Below are 20,998 nucleotides of genomic sequence, written 5' to 3' on the forward strand. Positions count from 1 at the left end.
ATTTTTCCACAGTTCGGTTCTCTGAAAAACTTCCATCTCCCACTGAAAGTCATAGTCCAGGAGTGAAGCAATCACCTGCTAGAACTTCAGGGCTAATTGGAAAGTCATTATGAACACTTGCATTGGTCGATCTTACTTATCACAAGCATGAAAATGAACAGTCCTGGAAAAGGTGGCCTCTCTGTACACACGTGTCATTTTTTTTGAAGGAGAGGGCAATATGAAGGGGGCTGAGGTTTGATCACCAAAAATCAGCACAATGAAAACAAACAATAATGAATAATGGGCACTAAAATTCAAATTACCGGGTGTTTTAAAGAGATGGGGTGCCAGTTTTCAATTGTTTGAACACCACATTACAAAAGAACTATTTTTAAAAATAAAAAAGGATTAAGGGAAAAGGAAAAAAATAAAAAGAATATCTAAACCTTTGAATGACCCCCTGTTTGTTCCTGATAAACTTCAATCACATCTTCTTCCTCCATTCCCAGCTGTAAGAGGAAAGAAAAATGTTAGACTACAAAGGCGGATAGAATATGAAAGCACTATTTTTAAATTGGCTGCAATTATGTGGCCATTGTTTTTAAAAAATGCAAAAAGACAACATCATGATCCATAGTTACACTGTTTGTAAAGACCCTGTTTCCTTTCGATTAAAGAACAGAGATTTTATCTCTCTTGATTCTTCTATGAAGTCATCTTACTTTACACTATGTTAATTTCACTTCCCAATTTATTCTCTATATAATAAAACTTAAGGTACTTCTTGAAAAGTACCTTAAAGAAGTTTTAAACCTAGAGCCTCTCTGGTGGCACAAGGGGTTAAGACGCAACCTATGAAGGTATCCACAACCACTGCAGCACAAGTTCAATGCCTGTACCCACATGGCGCAGCAGACCTCTCCTGAGTTGCCCGCTGCTCCCCTCAGCAGTGTATTTCAGTCGATCTGCCTGTTCTGTTCCCCGCTCTGTCTCTGGTGAATTCTCTCACCCCCCACACCTCTGGCCTGTACCCCAGTTCTTGTATTCATAAACAAATCTTTAAAAAAAGAGTGATCAAACTTTCTAAATTTATGGCTATCTTGCTTGTGGCACATACTATCACAGCACGGCGCTCAACCGCCTGCGCCACCAGGGGAGTCCCTGTAACTTAATTTTGAGGGAACACTAGTTTACAACAATGTATGACAGGTTCACACCTCTTTAAATATACATTACCACACCACTACCAGTACCAATGATCTCTACCATGGAATACTGTGTCCCCTCCCACTTATTTTCCCCACTCCAACTCTCTTCCTCTAGTAGCCTCAATTCTACAGTTGCATTTCTAGGTTTGTTTGGTTTAATTTTATCTGTTCCTTTGTTTTGTTTCTTTATATGCCACATGAGTGAAATAATCTAGTATTTGTCTTTCTCCTTCTGACTTATTAGCAGAATCCCCTTCAATTCCATCCATGTTGATGCAAATGGCAAGATTTCATTTCTTTTAATTGCCGAGTGGTATAATTCCATATACACTGTATATGTGTACCACATCTTCTTTATCCACAACTTAGGCTATTTCCATAATTTGGCTATTGTAAATAGTGCTGCAATAAACATAGATCCCTTCAAATTATTGTTCATCAAAAAATGGCGCATATAGGGCCTCCCTGGTGGCGCAGCGGTTGAGCGCTGGGTTGCGAAGCTGCCTGCGGCCTCTGCGGCACCGGTTCGATCCCCGGCTGCTCCCCGGCCACCGGAGGAGGGTCCCACATGGCTCGCAGACCTCTCCTGCCGCCCGCTGCTCCCCTCAGCAGTGTACTTCGGTCCTTCTGCCTGCTCTGCTCCCCGCTCTGGCTCTGGCGAATTCTCTCACCCTCCCGCGCTTCTGACTGTACCCAGTGCATGTATAAATAAAACAAACAAACAAACAAATAAATAAATAAATAAAACATGCCTCTATTAAAAAAAATTTAAAAAAAAAAAAATGGCGCATATAACTTGGGAAATACGACAAGGAATAAAATCCAAACATTACAAGGAACCTTTAAACCATGAAGGTAATAGCACACATCCTCAAGTTACAGAGAATATGAAGGTATTGACTTAAAGAGGGACATTAGGGGCCTCCCTGGTAGTGCAAGGGTTAAGCACAACACTGTGAAGCTATCAACAGCTTCTGCAGCAAGACTTTGATCCCCAGCCAGCCAGGGAGCTACCCACATGGCACAGCAGACCTCTCCTGTCTCGCCCGCTGCTCCCCTTAGTAGTGTATTCAGTCAGTCTGCCTGTTCTGTTCCCCACTCTGTCTCTGGTGAATCCTCTCACCCCTGCACCTCTGGCCTATACCCCAGCTCCTGCATACATAAAAAAATAAAAAAATAAAAAAATTAATCCTCTACAACTCTACATGATAGTTCTCACTGACCCTGTTTTTGTGGTAAGGAACTAACATGTATTACTTTATTTTTAAAGAATCTTTCACGCTTTGCTTAGTAAATGGTCTGAAACATAAAATTTACTCAACTAAAAGTTGAATAAATTAACGAGTGTAAAAGATTTCAAGGCTAGTTGTTCTGATATTCTGGTGAGAGGGAGAAAAATTAAAGCATAGGAAAGGTTAGCAGGAAATGATGCATTTAGATAAAAATTCTTAAGTTTATAATAATGAGGCCCAGCTTGATTAATTTTTTAAGAGTTCTCAGGAAAGAAAGATATTCTTCAATAGATTATTGTAGGAAGATAACTGTTCACTTACTAGATTCTGTACTATTTTTTTCCTCATCTATCATTCCACAAGTATATTTTAGTAAAGTCACAATATACTAAATACTAAAAATTTATATTTTTTGGAAGCATTTATAAGTTGTTTGAAAGTCAGTAGTTTCAAATACCAGATGATTTCACTCATACATGGAATATAAAGAAAAGAACAGACAAATCCAAACCAAACAAACCCCAGAAATACAACTGTAAAACTGAGGGTACTACAGGAAGATGGGAAACAAAGAGGCTAGGGGCTCAATGTTCTATGGTAATTACTGAAAATGGTGTGGTGTTGTAACATACATTTGTAGAAATGTGCACCTATACCCCTAAAAGATATATAGTGTTGCAAAGCAACATTAGCTCAAAAAACATAACTGAAAGTTTAAAAAAAAAAAAAGGCAGTTTACTACTAATAAATCAAAACATTCACACAGAATTTAAAATTTTTCTTGAGTTAGAAAAGAAATTATACTCACTTCTTTTGGAGTGTGATTATCAGCAATTCTCTGACCTTCAAAGAGAAACCTGAGTGAATTCATTGGAACTCCCTAAAAAAGGTAAAAAACATACACATATAGATATATATATATATACACGCCACACGTCTTAGAAGAGGTAAAGGGAATTTTGATGCACAAAAAGCAAACATCAAAGCTTCAACAAAATACACAGACATAAAACTAGACAGTTAATTATATCATAATCACTAAATGCCAAATATTTTACATATATAGTCATAAATCTGTACAAAAATCCTGGAATGTAGGTATTATCTATCACCTTTTCATTTTAGTGGTAGAAATCTACGACTTAGAGAAAGTACACAAGCTAGCCATAATTTAAGTATAAACCCGTTCCTAAGCTCATACTCTTGACCACTATTCTGCACAGTTTCCTCTTAAATCTGTAAGCTAATAAAAAATAAAATCAGAAATTGGGAGAGTACCCTCACTAACCTTCAAGTGAAACTGTACAAACAAAATTGATTTTAAACATTAAATCATGGAAATTTGGTTAAAGCACAGTAGCTAGCAACATAAGCTACAGTAAACTCTGATAGCATCAACAGCACTGTAAGCGGCATAAAAGATAGTAAAACATATTTTTATGTTTAAAATACAATAAATGGGGTCTCCCTGGTGGCACAAGGAGTTAAGTCTCAGCACTATGAAGTTATCCAGCCACTGTAGCACAAATTCAATCCCCAGCCAGGATGTTAACCTACATGGCACAGCAGACCTCTCCTGTCTCACCCACTGCTCCCCTCAGCAGTGTATTTCAGTCAATTCTCCTTGAATTGCTAATGGTGACAAGTCAAAGGTCATTTTTTTCCTGACAAACCTGCCTTATAAGAAAAATGAATGACATATAAAGCACTGTATTCAATATACCATACCGAAATAACATAACATAACAAACCTGTCTTTGACAGTACGATTCTTTGAGTTTCTTGAGATGTGTCGTCATTTTCACTTTGAAGTGAATCTCACTGCTATCCTAAGGAGATAAAAGAAGAAAAGTATCCGGCTTTATGTAAACTATATGCTTTGCTTGAACCAAATTATTTAATGACCCGTATGCTATAAATACAATCATAAACTTTGCCACCCATATCCTACCAAAATACTCTTTTTAGCATTCCACACTGGTTTTAATAAAACACTGTAACCATCCACAAAACTGCCCTATACCCATTTCAAAAGAAATCTAATAAAAATATAAATGCAATTTGTACATGATAAAACTAAAAGTGAAAGCATCTATGTCAAAGAACACATTCCTTCATAATTTCATGTCCATCCAATTTTCAAAATAAAAGATGAACTATCTATCACAAACTACCCTCACCAAAGCAGCCGAAAACAAAAAGTATCTCCCACACACAAACAGGCATTTTTGAAAGTGGTGAGACATAAAAGGAAAGCATATACAATAAAATAACAAACTTATACCATAAAAAGTCATCCTAGATCCTGGTCTTTCTCACTTGAATAAATTGAAAAAGAACCTTAGTCAATCAAATTTATTTATGGGACCACAGATACTTCCTTCTACCCTGATTATCAAGCAAAATTGCTTAGGCAACCATCAGGAAAGAAGAAAATAAAATACTGGCCCTTTCATACCATAAAATTTCAAAGCCAATACTTATGATCACATATCACATTCACAAATGTCTATTAGAGGAAGTCGTACATTTACGATATGTTTGTGACTACAGAGAAAACCAAGTTCTCTTCCCATAGAAATTTCACGAACAGATAAAATTTCCATAGCATACCTCACACCTACACTAAAATCACTTCCAGATGAATAAAAGAGAGAACTTTTCTTAAAAAAATTTTCTCTTAAGAGACAATTTTCCCCATAATCTTGACATTAGAAAATCCTTACTATAAAGCAAGTCTGTAACCTAGGAACCATCAACAAAAGATTGTTAGGGGGCCTCCCTGGTGGAGCAAGGGGTTAAGTGCAGAACTATGAAGCTATCCATCACCTCTGCAGCATGAGTTCGATCCCTGGCCAGCCAGGGAGCTACCCACATGGTGCAGCAGACCTCTCCTGTCTCACTCGCTGCTCCCCTCAGCAGTATATTTTAGTCAGCCTGCCTGCTCTGTTCCCCACTCTGTCTTTGGTGAAATCTTTCATCCTCTGCCTCTCTGGCCTGTACCCCAGTTCTTGTATGCATAAATAAATAAATCCTTTTTTTTTTTTTTAAAATGAAGCCAGTTGCTGAAAGGGGGTTATGCACTAGCTGCTTGGTGACCTGTTAGCAAAAAAGGGGTTGGACCTCCCTGGTGGCACAAGGGGTTAAGTCACAGCATTATGATGCTATCTGCAGCCACTGGAGAACGAGTTCAATCCCAGGTTGGCCAGGGAGTAAACCCACATGGCACAGCAGACCTCTCCTGTCTTGCCTGCTGCTCCCCTCAGCAGTATATTTCAGTCAATCTGCATTTTCTGCTCCCCACTCTGTTTCTGGTGTATCCTCTCACTCGTCACACTTCTGGCATGTACCCCAGTTCTTGTATGCATAAATAATTTTTTTTTTACAAATGGGGTTGTTGGATTAAAGATACATGTGCAGAAAAAGTACTGGTGTAAACATGAACTCCAGTCACAGTGAGGAGAGTCTCAGTTTCATCATGTTTAGCCTGCTCAGGCTTGACATGCAACCAGACTAGATTTGCTATTGGAGTAAAGTCTGGCCAGTGTTATAACTCTCTGACCTGCCAAGACCACTGCTCTTTAAGGCTAGACAGGCCAACTCTACATGCACATCTGCCTTGAGGTGACTACAAACACTCTGGTGCTTCCCGATCTCCTTTTCAAAAATAACAGGAGAAAAATGGCCTACGACTGTTTAAAAAGATAGGGGGCAGGTCAATTCTCAGTTGATTTATAAAGGCTACATCAAACTTTATTTTTTAAAAAAGATTTATTTATTTATGCATACAAAAACTGGGGTACAAGCCAGAAGTGTGGGAGGTGAGAGGATTCACCACAGACAGAGTGGGGAACAGAACAGACTGACTGACCGAATACACTGCTGGGGGAGCAGCGAGCGAGACAGGAGAGGTCTGCTGTGTCATGTGGGTTGCTCCCTGGCCGGCCCAGGATCGAATTTGCACTGCAGAGGCTCGGGATAACTTCATAATGCTGTGACTTAACCCCTTGCATGACCAGGGACCTGGTCATAAGACCCTGTTTCCTTTCTCCTATCCTTCTAAACTTTAAATCACCCAACTTGGGAGTTATGCTTGTTACTGTAGTAACTCCACTCCTAGAACTTCTGCTCATTCTTTTAATCTCTGAGAGGCTTATCTTCAATATACTTACCTTAGTCAATTTGCCTCAAACTACTAGACTTTGATTTATACGGCAGACTTATTTTCTCCTGATTTTGCAGGAGGTGGTCAGCTGGGAAAGCTGTCCTTGACTTGTCTCATGCCCCAAAGCCTCCTCAATCCATGTAGTGAAGTGGCGGGGACAACCCTAGAGCAGGACAGATGAGCCTACTCTGCCTGCTCCAGTTTGGTGTTGGCCTGTCACACTAGACTATTTTAGCATTCAACCACTTGGAGGGGAATATTAAAACTTTTCATTGTAAAACTCCAAGGAGGGCCTAAACAACCCTTAAAGTTGTCAAATAGGGTTGGAAATAGCATGTCGTACCATTGCTGGATTTTTTTGGAGATGGTTTCCTGAGAGGCCCTTAAGCTCTGTGTCCTTCAAGCCAGTGACATGGGCTTTGCTTGTAGTCTCTTCAGACCAAATGGTTGAAAGGGGAAATGGAGGCTGCACCTCCAGGTGAGTCAGAGCAGTAATAGACTGCACCAGAGTCTCTGTCAAGTCCTCACAGGGAAGGGGAAAATAAGCAGAACCCACCTTTCTCCTCTCTGAACTAAAACAAGTGTCTTCCATCACTTGCCCTAAGCAATCTTCCTTTCCTTTCCCAGGAATGAGTAATGCTGGCTGGTTCTTGTAACAGTTGACACATCTGTCCTATTGCACTGTCAAATCTGAGGGAAAATCCAATGAGTTGTTTGTGGGAGTGGCAGGGGCAGGTCCACATCACAGAGGAATTAGAGGTGAAATGAAGGAAGGTTGGACAAAACTGCACTACACATCACCCGTCAAATCTGATGGGCCTTCTGTAACTACCAGAAGTTCAATTCTTTCCTCACAAGTGATGTTTAAAAAATTTCCTGAGCTCACTCTCCCTCCAATCCACTTGGGTATATTCAGTATAGAGTCCAGGTAGTAGTAAGCACCTCCCACCTCAAATAAAGATCCAGTGCTGCCTTTTGAGGCGCTTCGGTGGACCCCAGCCCAGGCTGAAGGGCAGGTTCATAATGAAGCCCATGTTGTTAGTGAAAGCAATAGCACCAACATCCATGCACTTGTCCCACCAAACAGCTCCATAGTCTGAGGTCTGAAGTGCTGCCATAATGACGTTCATATGATAGTTTCCATTTTTCTACCATGGTGTTTGGAGACAACCTCTGGAAAATCTTGTGCAGCATATCCTGTGTAAAGGCACTGCCAACCTGGAAGACATTATTGAGTGCATGCAGGGCACAAAGCTCCCTGTACTGTTTCTCCTGCCAGATCTGTGGGGGTGCTATTTGGGGCCACGCCAATGACTCTGATTTCTTCTTGTCTCCTTTCCATGGTACTTAACTGATGGTATTTTTGTTTGTTTTAGGTTCCAGAGACAACTAAAAACACCCCATCTTTCCCTCCTGAGGAAGAATGTAAGCCTCTCAGTCTTTTCAGGATTCCTGACCCCACCTTATTCTCTGGTATCCATGATTTATGCTTTGTCATAGAGAAAAAAGGCTTGAATCAAAAGGGGGGAATCCACCTCTTCTTTCTTCTCAATAGAACAGTAACTATTGGATGAGTCTATTTCACCACCAATGTAAAAGTACAGAATTTTTAAAAAATCATAGAAAATATAAGACCCTGTTTCCTTTCTCCTATCCTTCTAACATGCCCCACCCCCCCCACAAAAAAAAACATGATTTTCTTGCTTGCTCTCTTCTCTGCAAAAGCAAACCAGTGATGTGCCATCACTCCTTTTCTTCCATGTCTTTCTAACCATAACACTAGCGACTAAGGAGACCAGGCCTAGGTGGTAGAAACAATGCATAATTCAAGTGAATGATGGTCAGCCTGCATGGGATCTTGGGCTTTGCTGGGATCTTAGATGTGGTTCTCCATCTCCTCAGGTGCAGCGGGGCTGGCTCTCTCTCAGCTATCACCACCAAGAAGCTTTGGGCGCTAACTGGGTGCAAATAGGCCACAGACAGGCAATAGAGTAAGAGCACATACATTAGCCTGATTTCAGTGGCCCCTCTAGTAAAGTATTGATAATTTTAAAAAGGGTATCAGCATCATCTTCCTTCAACAGGTGTATTAATAGTAAGTGAAAATGCCATTTTGTCTTCCTTATGTAATATTTGTACATCAGAAATTCTTCACAAATCAAAGAAAAAAAATAATGAAACTCACCTGTCCAATAACTTTGAGTTTAATGTATTCTCCTTCCTTCTTATCCCCCAAGTCCTCAGTTGAAGGTTTTGCCTCCTACAGGAAAAGTAAATTTAAAGACAATTAAATTTAATTAAATTGCTAAATTTAACCATTTTAATTACTCACTTATGAGTAGCCATTACGTTCACTCAGGGTACAGAATCTGTACTTGAAAATACAAAACAGCATTTATTTTCTCTGCCAGGGAATTAAGCATAAAATGTCCTTAAGTCAATTATGTCTCAAACATCAGTTCAAGAAGAGTGGTATCAAGAAAAGTGATCTCTTCCAAGCTGTTTAAATCAGTAAATAGAATACAGAGCTAAAATTTGCATATCTAAAAAGTAACCTGGTAGTACTAAGGATGCTGGGCCAAGGAACAACCTGGAAACTACTAGCCTATAATCAACTCTCTCAGTGAAAGGAAGCTTGTCTTCATGAATTAACCAAATATTCCAAATCCAAAAGTATCTTCTCACAGCCTATCATGAGAAGTTAACTATTCCAACAACAAAACTATACTAAAAAATAAAAACAAAAAAGCTATACTAAGAAATGTAAACTAATCATATCAACATGAACACAAACTACTTAAGAAGGAAAATCAAAGTACTGGCCTAACGTACTTTGGTCAAATAAGTTTTATACAGGGTCTCCCTGGTGGCACAGTGGGTTGAGCGCAGCGACGTGAAGCTGTCATCAGCCTCTGCATCGCAGGTTCGATTCCCAGCCGGCAAGGGAGATACCCACATGGCATGGCAGACCTCTCCTATTTCGCCCACTGGTCCCCTCAGCAGTGTTTTCAGTCTGTCTGCCTGTTCTGCTCCCCGCTCTGTCTCTGGTGAATCCTCTCACCACCCCATGCCTCTGGCCTGTACCCCAGTTCTTGTATAAATAAATCTTTAAAAAAAAAGGGGGGCCTCCCTGGTGGCCCAAGGGGTTAAGCACTGCACTATGAAGCAGAGCAACCCACATGGCAAAGCAGACCTCTCCTGCCTCACCCACTAGTCCCCTCAGCAGTGTGTTTTGGTCAGCCTATCTGTTCTGTCCCCCACTCTGTCTCTGATGAATCCTCTTACCTCCCACATCTCTGGCCTGTACCCCAGTTCTTGCATGCATGAATAAATAAATCTTTAAAAAAAAAAAAAACAAGTTTTATACAGTTTAGAACAAGCCGGTTTCATGACATTTATTATTTTAGACTATCTGAAGCATTATATACAATTTTAGATTAAGCTTGGTAGAAAAGAAATTAGGGGAATGAGCTGGAATAAAGGAAAAGCACAAACAGGTAGATAGGAAAAGGAAAGAGAAGACAAAATAAGAAGGCAACAGTGTTATAAAATAACTACAAAAGAAGAGATAATGAAAAGAAAATGAAGTTCGCAAAATACATTAAAATTAGGTGACATGGGCCTCCCCGGTGGCGCAGAGGTTGAGCGCTGGGTTGCGAAGCTGCCCGCGGCCTCTGCGGCGCCGGTTCGATCCCCGGCTGCTCCCTGGCCACCGGAGAAGGGTCCCACATGGCGCGCAGACCTCTCCTGCCGCCCACTGCTCCCCTCAGCAGTGTACTTCGGTCCTTCTGCCTGCTCTGCTCCCCGCTCTGGCTCTGGTGAATTCTCTCACCCTCCCGCGCTTCTGACTGTACCCAGTGCATGTATAAACAAAACAAACAAACAAACAAACAAATAAATAAAACATGCCTCTATAAAAAAAAATAAATAAATAAAATAAAATTAGGTGACATAATTCACCATGAACTATCTAAGAAATGTCAAAAAGTCATTTTTAGTATAGAAGGTAGCTTGGAAAATTTCTATGCTGAAAATCCTGGCCACCAAAGTATCCCCTTATCTAAACATCCATTCTTAGTACTCATAACAATTTCAAACTGTCAATTCACTCTTAGTAAGAATATATCCAACCATATTGTATTTTATAAGTAAAATAGCAGGACCATTATCTGTGTCTTACGCCAGTAATTTAAAACCAATAAACTCTTTAACATTCAAAATTTAACTGAACATATTAAACTGGAAGTAGATTTTAATGTTAAGATAAAGTCTATTGAAATACTTAGATAACAGGGGCCTCCCCAGCGGCGCAGCAGTTGAGTGCAGCACTGAGAAGCTGTCCGCGGTCTCTGTAGCACCAGTTCAATTCCCCGCCGGCCAGGAAGAACCCCACATGGCGCAGCAGACCTCTCCTGCCTCGCCCGCTGCTCCCCTCAGCAGTGTCTTTGGTCCGTCTGCTTCCCACATTTCTGACCTGTACCCCAGTTCTTGTATAAAATAAATAAATAAAATCTTTAAAAAAAAAATGCTTAGCTAACAGAATGACTTAGTGTGAATCCCTGTCTGTTTTTCATTCTGCAGTCGGTTCAACATTTACCAGCCACTGCATATTATGGCAGCAGGCAAGGTTAACCTTCTTTAGTAAGATAGTATTTCACCCGAAAATTAGAAGGCTGTCTTCAAAAGTATCTCACCATCATTTTTCTATGAATTTGTATTCATAGTAAACAGCTGCTTCTTCCTTTAAGTATCTAAAGGAAGAGGACAGTTTATTCCTTGCAGTGAACGGTATTCCTTTTAATGAAGGGCAATATACTGCAACCAAGCCCAAGTGCTCTTTAACCTGGAGAAGGGAGTATTAGGAATCTGTTTAGTTAGCACAAAGAAGGTAAGCAGTCCCCACATCCCCATCAGCAACAATGATCAGTACAATGGGAGTAATGCTGTTCCTATTTCCTAAAAAGAGTTCTTCCCCCTCCTCCAAGGCACTGTCCACAGTACTTCAGACTCTCTCTAAAGCACAGCTTCACTGTGCTATCCCATCAGAAAGCATTAAGAGCTTCCAGTACTTTTAAGGCCTAGTACTGAACTCACTACATTCAGGTCCTCTATCACCAAGAGTTCAATTCGCATTTTTCTACTACCACTTGCTTTACAACCTAAGGATTTGGTTAAACTGGTCTATTTGCTATTCCCCAAATACGTCTATTCTCATTCTTTAGCTTTCATGGTTCCCGTCCATTTCCTTTACCTACCCTTCCTCACCTCTCCTGAAATCATTTCATAGAAATTCACCCCACACATTATCTGAAATTCAGTATTAAAAAATCTCTGAATGACAGCATACCCTAACCTTCCAACAGAGAATAATATTTCCTCTAATGCTCCTATTGACTGTTTTTTCATACCTTCTATAGCATTTGTTCTCATTTTAAAATACTCCTCTTTGGGACTCCCTGGTGGTGCAAGGGGTCAAGTCTCAGCACACGGAAGCTATCAGCAGCCACTGGATCCCTGGATAGGGAACTAACCCACATATGGCACAGCAGACTTCTTCTGACTCACCCACTGCTCCCCGCAGCAGTGTATTTCAGTCAATCTGCCTGTTCAGTTTCCCACTCTATCTCTGGTGAATCTCTCACTAACACCCCAACACCTCTGGCCTATACCATAGTTCTTAGATGCATAAATAAAATAAATCTTGGGCCTCCTTGGTGGCGCGGGTGGTTGGGTTGCAGCACTATGACGTTATCTGCAGCCACTGCAGCACAAGTTCAATCCCCAACCAGGGAGGTGACCCACATGGCGCAGCAGACCTCTCCTGTCTTGCCCACTGGCCCCCTCAGCAGTGTATTTCAGTCTGTCTGTATGCTCTGTTCCCCATTCTGTCTCTGGGTGAATCCTCTCACCCCACACACACCTCTGGCCTGTACCCCAGCTCTTGTATGCATAAAATAAATCTTTAAAAAAAAAAAAAAACTGGGCCTAGACATTGAGAATGATGAGTCCAGAAAACAGAACTCTACCCTTCCTTCCTTGAAGTCTTTTCTTTCTGATTCTCATTAGTTAAGTAAAGGCAATTGAATGCAAAAAGAATGGTCAAAATACAAAAATATAACAAATATAACACATCTTTAAATAAACAGGCATCATGTTGCAGGGGATCCAAAATTTAAACTGTAAAACTAAGGTTTTCAATAATTCAATCTTTGTGAATTTAACCACATGACATTTTAGACGAATAGTATCAGAAAAATTATCAACCCCAAAAAACCACATTTCAAAAAATTCCAAAATGGGGCATTAAAGAACTGAGAGAAAATTATCCATAAAGATTCCAATGTCCTGAAAAAGGCAAATGATTAGATCTTGGAGCTGGTTACCAGGTCTATTGCTAAACAAAAGTAAAGATAAGAAGGTATACAGAAACATCATAAAAGGAAAACACTCCATGACAACTAACCCTTCCTTATAACAAAACACGGAAATTGAAAAAAAGAAAGATACCTGCTGCTTAATGTTTTTGAGGCAGCCTTTCAATTCTAGGGCCCAGAACAGACTGATAGTCACTAAATACTTGTTAAATGGATGAATCTGACCACTCATTCCTCCAAAAACTGTTTACTAAGTTTTTTTTTTTTTAATTTTTTTTTCTTTTTTTATAGAGGCATGTTTTTTTTTATTTATTTATTTGTTTGTTTGTTCGTTTGTTTCGTTTATACATGCACTGGGTACAGTCAGAAGCGCGGGAGGGTGAGAGAATTCACCAGAGCCAGAGCGGGGAGCAGAGCAGGCAGAAGGACCGAAGTACACTGCTGAGGGGAGCAGCGGGCGGCAGGAGAGGTCTGCACGCCATGTGGGACCCTCCTCTGGTGGCCGGGGAGCAGCCGGGGATCGAACCACCGCTGCAGAGGCTGCAGGCAGCTTCGCAACCCAGCACTCAACCGCTGCGCCACCGGGGAGGCCCAAAAACTGTTTACTAAGTTTTATCTACTATGTTGGGCACTACAAAAATATTTTAAGAAAGGTCTGATTCCTGACTCTTAAAAGCAAGAAGTTCGATGGAGAAAGACACTTAAATAAATAATTGTAACCCTATAGGTAAATGCTATCAGAGACACTTTAACTGACATGGGGGCTAAAGGGTGTCAAAACATTTGACAACTGTTTTACAGTTTTGAAATTTGTACTATCCAACTAACCTTCATGAGTATTCTAACTATAACAATCATATTCAGTTTTCAAATACTATTAACACTGTTTACATGACATCTTTGAAATGTTTTAGCATAATCTAGATGTTTGCAACATCCATTAGCAGCACCTCACACATCAGAGATACAATAAATAGAGTATATCATTTCTCTCCCAGTGCTTGGAATACTGATTGTATGTATAATTACATGTTCAAGTCACAACTATAGTTTAACATACTTATTTGTGATATAAACAGCTGAATAAATCCAATTCTGGATTTCATTGTTTACCCAATTCATTATATTCTCCTGCTCTCAAAATAACATCAAGATCAGAAAACATCAACAATGGGAGACAGGTATGAAGAACACTGCAGAGAACAACATCCTGACAGAAGGAATACAATTAACACAATAGGTTAAAAATAACTGCAAATTTTTTGTTACTCTTCACACTTTAAAATGAGGTCTAAATGTCTTTCCCTTGGGAGGGCCTTAGTGATTTGCTCTACCAAAAGAAAGAACTTCCTAGCTTTGGAATAGATCTCCCAGAAGTCCCCACAAGAAGACTTGCAGTTTCCACCTAGGTTGTCTGGGAACACTGTCTCTTTAAACCTTAAGACTTAGCTGCCAGGGTCTCCCTGGTGGCACAAGGGGTTAAGCACAGCATTGTGACACTATCTGCAGCCTCTGCAGCAGTAGTTGCAGGCCCAACCAGGGAGCTACCCACATGGCGCTCACCCGCTGCTTCCCTCAGCAGTGTATTTCAGTCAATCTGCCTGTTCTGTTCCCCACTCTGTCTCTGGTGAATCCTTTCAACCCCTGCACCGCTGACCTGTTCCCCAGTTCTTGTATGCATAAATAAATCTAAAAAAAAAAAAAAAAAAAGACTTAGCTGCCATCAGTCTGAATATCCTGGGGTCCCTCATAGGACATGTGGTTCTGTACAAGATGCCCATTGAGACTGTTGGTCTACACCAAAAGAGCCACAACTCACTCCTCTTGAACAAGTGAGACACACTAAAAAGTCTTTATGGCAACATTTTCACTGTCCATTTTACATAGCTATTTGACCAAGCTCCTCCTGTCAAAGCCCACCCTTATCCAACAACCCAGTCACATGCAGTGAAATACCCAGTGACATATTAAAGCACCACGCATCTCAAGGTCCTGTCAAGTTTTGTCCTTTTCATCTCTCTAGACTTCCTCAGTAAGCATAGTTAATATAAATCCAGTTCTTCTGCAAGATTCAAACCCTGACCTTTCTATCTAAACCCATGCAACATAACCTGCTAGGCTTCTGAGGCAACAAGGGTTATTATTATTGGACCAAGAAAACATGATAGTATTTTTTGCCCATAATAATCCTATAAACTGAAAATACGAGTAAACATTATGGGCTATTTGAACCCAGAGGCATAAGCATAGATATTTGTGACGGACTAAATTTCAAGGACCTATTGGCATGGATATCAAGGGCCTTTCAGTGCAAACCAAATGTTATCAATGGATGTTTTGGACTAGACCAAATATCAAAAACATTCTGGACTGTACCAAATGTCCACTAATCGGTAGGGTGGCCTCCATGCTGTAAGCCCACTCAGGGATGCCATTGAGACCAGCCCCCAGCTATTAAGTCAATCTGGCAGAAGCCGAAAACACCAACAAGAAGTAATGAATCCAATTCACAGAACCCGGACCAAATTGCAAATTTACCAGTGAAATACAAGACTGCTGTTTTAAACCACTAAGTTTTGAGGTAGTTAGGTACCAATATGTAACCAGGATTACATAATGCTTCCAAATCCTTGACTAAAGAAAAAAGGAAAGCGTTCGATTTCTCTCTCTGAGGTCAAAGTAGGGAGAATAAATCTTGGTAGATTCAGTTAGGATTAGAAGCCAATCAATCACATTACAACTGAATGAACAGATACAAATTGAAGAGCTTATGTCCATTTATGCCATTGCTGATTTTGATATAGAAAACAAAAAACACTATGAACTTGAATTACAAGAAAGGAGGAAGGAAGAAGGAAAAATATTGGTACAAATTATCCTTACCCATTTGGTATTACACTCCTGGTTTTACATCTAGTTCTAAATAAATGCTTGATTTTGTTCATGATGAGATTAGAGCACCAGATCAGAACTGTTATTAAAGGACAAGCCTTAGCTTTTTTGAGGAAACGGCTCTTTATCCCATGCACAAATACAAACACTCCATATGTCTTGAACGAATCTGTGGTCTTTACTACATGAATCTCAGGTTTAGAACCTGAGGATTATTCAGTAACAGTACACAAATCCAATGGCCAATGCTAGAATTGTTAGAATTGTAAGGCAATGTTTCACTCAAACTCTAAAAATAATCACTTTTTTATTACTAAATGGAAAATCCAGCAAGTTAAGTCTTGTATGACTATAATGTCAACCAAGATTACTCAATTTTGGGACTCCTTGGTGGCACAGCAGTTGAGTGCTGGGCTGCAAAGCTGCCCGCAGCCTCTACAGCGCCAGTTCGATCCCTGACTGCCGGAGGGTCCCACATGGTGTGCAGACCTCTCCTGCAGCACCCGCAGCTCCCCTCAGCAGTGTATTTCCTCGGTCTGCCTGTTCTGTTCCCCCCTCTGGTTCAGGTGAATTCTCTCACTCTCCCGCACTTCTGACTGTACCCAGTGCTTGTATAAATAAATTAATTAAAAAAAAAAAAGACCTATGACGCTACTGCAGCACATTCGGTCCCCAGCCAGGGAGGTGACCCACACAGGGCAGCAGACCTCTCCTGACTCGCCCGCTGCTCCCCTCAACAGTGTATTTTAATAAGTCCGTCTGTTCTGTTCCCCTGTCTGTCTCTGGTGAATCCTCTCATCCCCCGCATCTCTGGCCTGTACCCCAGTTCTTGTATGCATAAATAAGTAAATCTTTTTTAAAAATTTAAAAATAAAAAAATTAAGACTGTCTTTTGGAGACAGTGTTTCTGTCTCATACTGCTATTACACAGCAGTAACTTGAGATTCTTACTGTTGCTCATAAACTTCATAAGAGTTCAGTTTCGTGTCTCTTTAAATCTCTAGCACCCAACACTGAAATTGTACTGAGTCCTGATTATTAATCATGATTCTGGGAAACCAGACTAGATCAACAGTTCACAAATTTTTTGGTCTGGGGACTTTAATGCTCTTAAAAATTACTTAAAACACATTAAAGCTTTTGTAGGATTGGTAATCTCTATCGAGATTTACAGTATGCCATAGTGAAACTAAAAACGTTTTAAATATTAATTCACTCTAAAATAACATTAGGACATCCCTAGTGGCGCAGGGGTTAAAGTCTCAGTACCATCAAGCTATCACCAGCCACTGCAGCATGAGTTCTATCTCTGGCCAGAGAGCTAACCTACGTGGAGAAGACCTCTCCTGTCTTGCCCCTCAGTAGTATATTTCAGTAGATCTGCCTGTTTTGCTCCCCACTGTCTCTGGTGAATCCTCTCAAGCCCCACACCTCTGGCCTACACCCCAGTTCCTGTATGCATATATAAAAATAAGCCTTTAAAATAACATTAAACTCACTGTATAATAGCAAGCAATATTTTTATTAAAAATATTTCAAAACTGGGCCTCCCTGGTGGTGCAAAGGGTTGTCTCAGCACAATGAAGCTATGGGCAGCAGCTGCAGTATGAGTTCGATCCAGACCAGGGAGCTAATCCACATGGGCGCACCAGACCTCTCCTGTCCTGCCCTCTGTTCCCCTCAACAGTGTATTTCCACCTATTCTGTTCCCCACTCTGGTGAATCCTCTAACCCAACTCCCCCCAACCCCAACCCTGCACCGCTGGCCTACACCCCAGCTCTCATATGCATAAATAAAACAAATTTTAAAAACATATTTTTCAAAACAAAGCTAGTTAGAACAGTGGCACTGTTATGCATTTTTGCAAATCTCTTTAATGTCTGCCTTACTATTAAGCAGCTGGATTTTCACATCTGCTGCTACATTTCAATCTATTGTCATATAACAGGTCAGTTAGTCTTTAGAAAACGCCAATGAATACTCAGGGCAGAGAGTGACAAAGACAAAAAAAAAAAAAAAAAAGATCCCAGTATTATCATGAAAATAGTTTTGGCCTCGAGGACACCCTAAAAAGAATCTCAAGAACCTCTGGCTCTTCATGACTTAAATGTTCTGAATTCAAACTGGAACAATAAATCCTACAATTTATTTTATAATTCTTTCTGTACAATGCTCTTTCATCAGACTACACCAAATTTCAACATGCTTCCTAGACACTTCTGAGCATCAACATAAAAGGCTGATGAAACTAGCATTTACACCTGTTCTTTCCTCCCTAGTAACCAAGTAAACAACTATCCAGGGAGATACTTATAGCATCATTCCCATACCAACTTGGGAATTAATCCAGACCGTTAGTAAGAACACCCATCCAAAGCTAATCTAGGTTATGATTATAAATGTACATTTTGCACAACAATAAAACTCCTCTTTAAAAGCCTCCCCTGCTCTTACCAAGTGATACAAAACTGGGTTAAATGCCAAGAGTATAAATGTGTTAAATTTAAAAATTCAAGTACACAGTCGAAAGGTTTTCTAGATAACTATCACTAAGCAAGCAAAAAGGTCCAAAAATACCTTTAAGCAGCCAAAGTCGTCTGAGTAAACAAAATAAAGACCTAACAAAAACTAGTCATGAACGAGATGAACTAGAAAAGGACGAAGAAAAACTTAGTTCGGAAAATAGAACAACCCTGATTGACTGAATAGCCCAAGTAAAGTCTTGGTGTTAACACTGAGATGCAGCACGTTCCCATAACAGGCAGCTTTCTGCGATGCCCGGCAACCGTTCTCCATACATTAAATCTTCCTATCCTTTTCCTCGAAAGTATCGGTTATCTTCAGATTAATGCCCAGATTAAATGTTTTCTGTTGCTCTAGTGTTGTACTTTGTTTCCTCGCTATTCGGAGTGCTCTCTTACAACTGGAGAGTTGCTGAACCAATCCCGAGTAAGAAAAGGGAAAGTGCAAGAAAAGAGGCGACAGCTCCGCACCCCCACACGTAAAATAACAGAGCAGAGCAGGGGCGGCCTGCCCCCAGCAGCAATCTGAGCGGAAAGCCCAGCTTCCCAGGTTCCCAGCAACACGAGACAACATCTCCCTCCCCGTCGCCCCCCACAACCCCACTCCCAGACTCCCCAAAGACAGAGAACCGAAAAGTAGAGTCCACCAGCTTTTCCGGGCCACGGAGCCTCCCGGGCAGGGATTTTCTCCCGTTACATAACCCGGGCCTGGAGCCCCACTTCTGCAATCGGTCCTCCGGAGCGGGAGGCGAAGGGGTTCCCCAGAGACCCTTTGAGGGAGACAGACGCTGGGCTCCGCACCTGGTCGACCCGGGAGAAAGAATGGGGGCGACTTAAGGGAGGCCCCGGCCGGAGGTGCTGGGGCACAGGGGTGATGAGCGAGCTTGAGAAAGACAGGGCGGCTCCCCGAGGCCCGCTGCAGACCCGGGCGCCCCCCGCCCTAGTCCGCGCCCCTCCCTCGCCGCCGAGTTCCCACCGGCCGCCCCCTCCCCCATTCTGCGCTCCCCTCCCCCGCGCCTCATCCCCCCCCCCCCCGCGCCCCGGCCCCAGCCGAGCGGCAGGCGGACCTGCCCACGATGGCTCCGGCCACCGCCATCGGGCGACCCCCGGGCCCGTACCTGATCAGACATGGTGACGGCGGCTTCACCCCGGGTCTCCGCACAGCAGCGGCCTCGGGCTGGCAGAACCTCGCTCCGGGGTTTACAAATCCGTCTCTCTTCCCCACAGCACAACACCACGGCTGGAGGGACTTCCGCTACGCCTCGCGTCACTTCCGCTACGCACGGGGAGGAGGGACGGAGAGACGAGGACAGATGAGGCGGGAAAACGGGTGGGGGGGCTGCCTGGGCGCGGGAGGCCCGGCGCCCGCGTTGACGGTGGTCCCCGAGTGGATGAGCAAGTCTCCTCCGCGACTCGGGGGGCCCGGCCCTTCGTCTCCACTCGAGCCCAGCCCCCAGTGGGGGAGGCCCCGGGCCCCTTCCCAGTGTTTGGAATCGTAGCGGCTGCCCAGACTCCTCCCTCTCCGACACCTTGCGTGTTTCTGAACGCCCTGCCAAGATACTCCTTTTGTCTCCTCCTGGCCCAGCTCGTCAACCTCCCTTAGGAAATTGTAATGAATATCGGTGCTAATTACCCTAGAGTTAACATTTTCACTTTACTAGTTCCCCTCTTCCACCACTCCACTCACCACCAAACACATGACCTTGATTTGAAAAAAAAAAAAAGCAAAAGCAAAACAACCATCCCATTGGATACAATTTTTATGGCTCCTAATGAAAAAGACGCTGCTGAAAGTTGTAAACTAGTGGAGTGGAAGAAGCTAATTCAGATCCTTCAATTCTTTGATTTTTAGTTAAGGACCGATCCTTCTATGATTTCTTCAATAAAATCGATAGCCCTACTGGCAAAAGATAAGAATATAAACAAATGAAATAGAATTGAAATTGCAGAAATAATCAATAAACTCTCACACATCAATTGATTTTTTACAAAAATGCCAGACAATTCAATGATGAAAGAAGCTTTTCAATAAATATTACTGAGACAATTGGATAGCCCACACGCAAAAGAAGGAATTTGAATCACTACCTAACAACATGAAAATTTAGCTTACAATAGGTCAAAGGTGTGGCATTGCTGGGTGAAATATGTATATTTTTATATTAGCAAGTGATATAGCCCTTAGACATCATTGAGTCTACCTCATTTCTCCATTCTTGAGCTTTATCCACTAAACTCCCAGCCCCAACCCTTATGTTGCTGATGAAAACTTGGCTAATAGACTACTTGGGATTTTGTTAAAAGCTAAAAATGCAAGAATTTTTTTTTTTTGGCATCAAAATGGATGGAAAAAATAGATCAAAGGCATAAAGGTTGAACTGAAACTATATAACTCTTAGGAGAAGGCATAGGCATAGGTATTCTTGACCTTGGATTAGCCTTTGTCTTCTTAGATACAGTAACAAAAGCACAAGCAATCAAAGAAAAATAAATGAATTTTACTTCACTAAAATTAAACACTTTGTCTTGTATTAAAAAGACAACCCAAGGGCCTCTCTGGTAGCGCATGGGCTAGGCACACAGCCCTGTTGAGCTATCGCCAGCAAGTTCTATCCCCAGCTG

At 41.6% G+C, this 20,998-nt stretch overlaps 1 protein-coding gene and 1 pseudogene across 2 annotated transcripts; both read right to left on the reverse strand.

Moving 5' to 3' along the window:
• Positions 1-73: 73 nt before the first annotated feature.
• On the reverse strand, positions 74-11,720 carry SUMO1 (small ubiquitin like modifier 1; the record flags this gene model as incomplete). Its single annotated transcript, XM_084259522.1, has 5 exons — positions 74-491; positions 3,231-3,302; positions 4,174-4,251; positions 8,773-8,847; positions 11,682-11,720. The coding sequence occupies 5 exons, from the start codon at positions 11,718-11,720 to the stop codon at positions 423-425; spliced, it is 333 nt and encodes a 110-aa protein (XP_084115648.1). The 3' UTR covers positions 74-422.
• Positions 7,439-8,331, reverse strand: LOC311180392 (josephin-1-like; annotated as a pseudogene). Its single transcript has 2 exons — positions 8,292-8,331; positions 7,439-7,933 (listed from the first exon to the last, which is right to left on the reverse strand). The product of its transcript is annotated as a josephin-1-like (transcript).
• Positions 11,721-20,998: the final 9,278 nt, after the last annotated feature.

This window comes from Talpa europaea (genome assembly GCF_964194135.1).
Source record: "Talpa europaea genome assembly, chromosome: 1".
NCBI classification, from domain to species: Eukaryota; Metazoa; Chordata; class Mammalia; order Eulipotyphla; family Talpidae; genus Talpa; species Talpa europaea.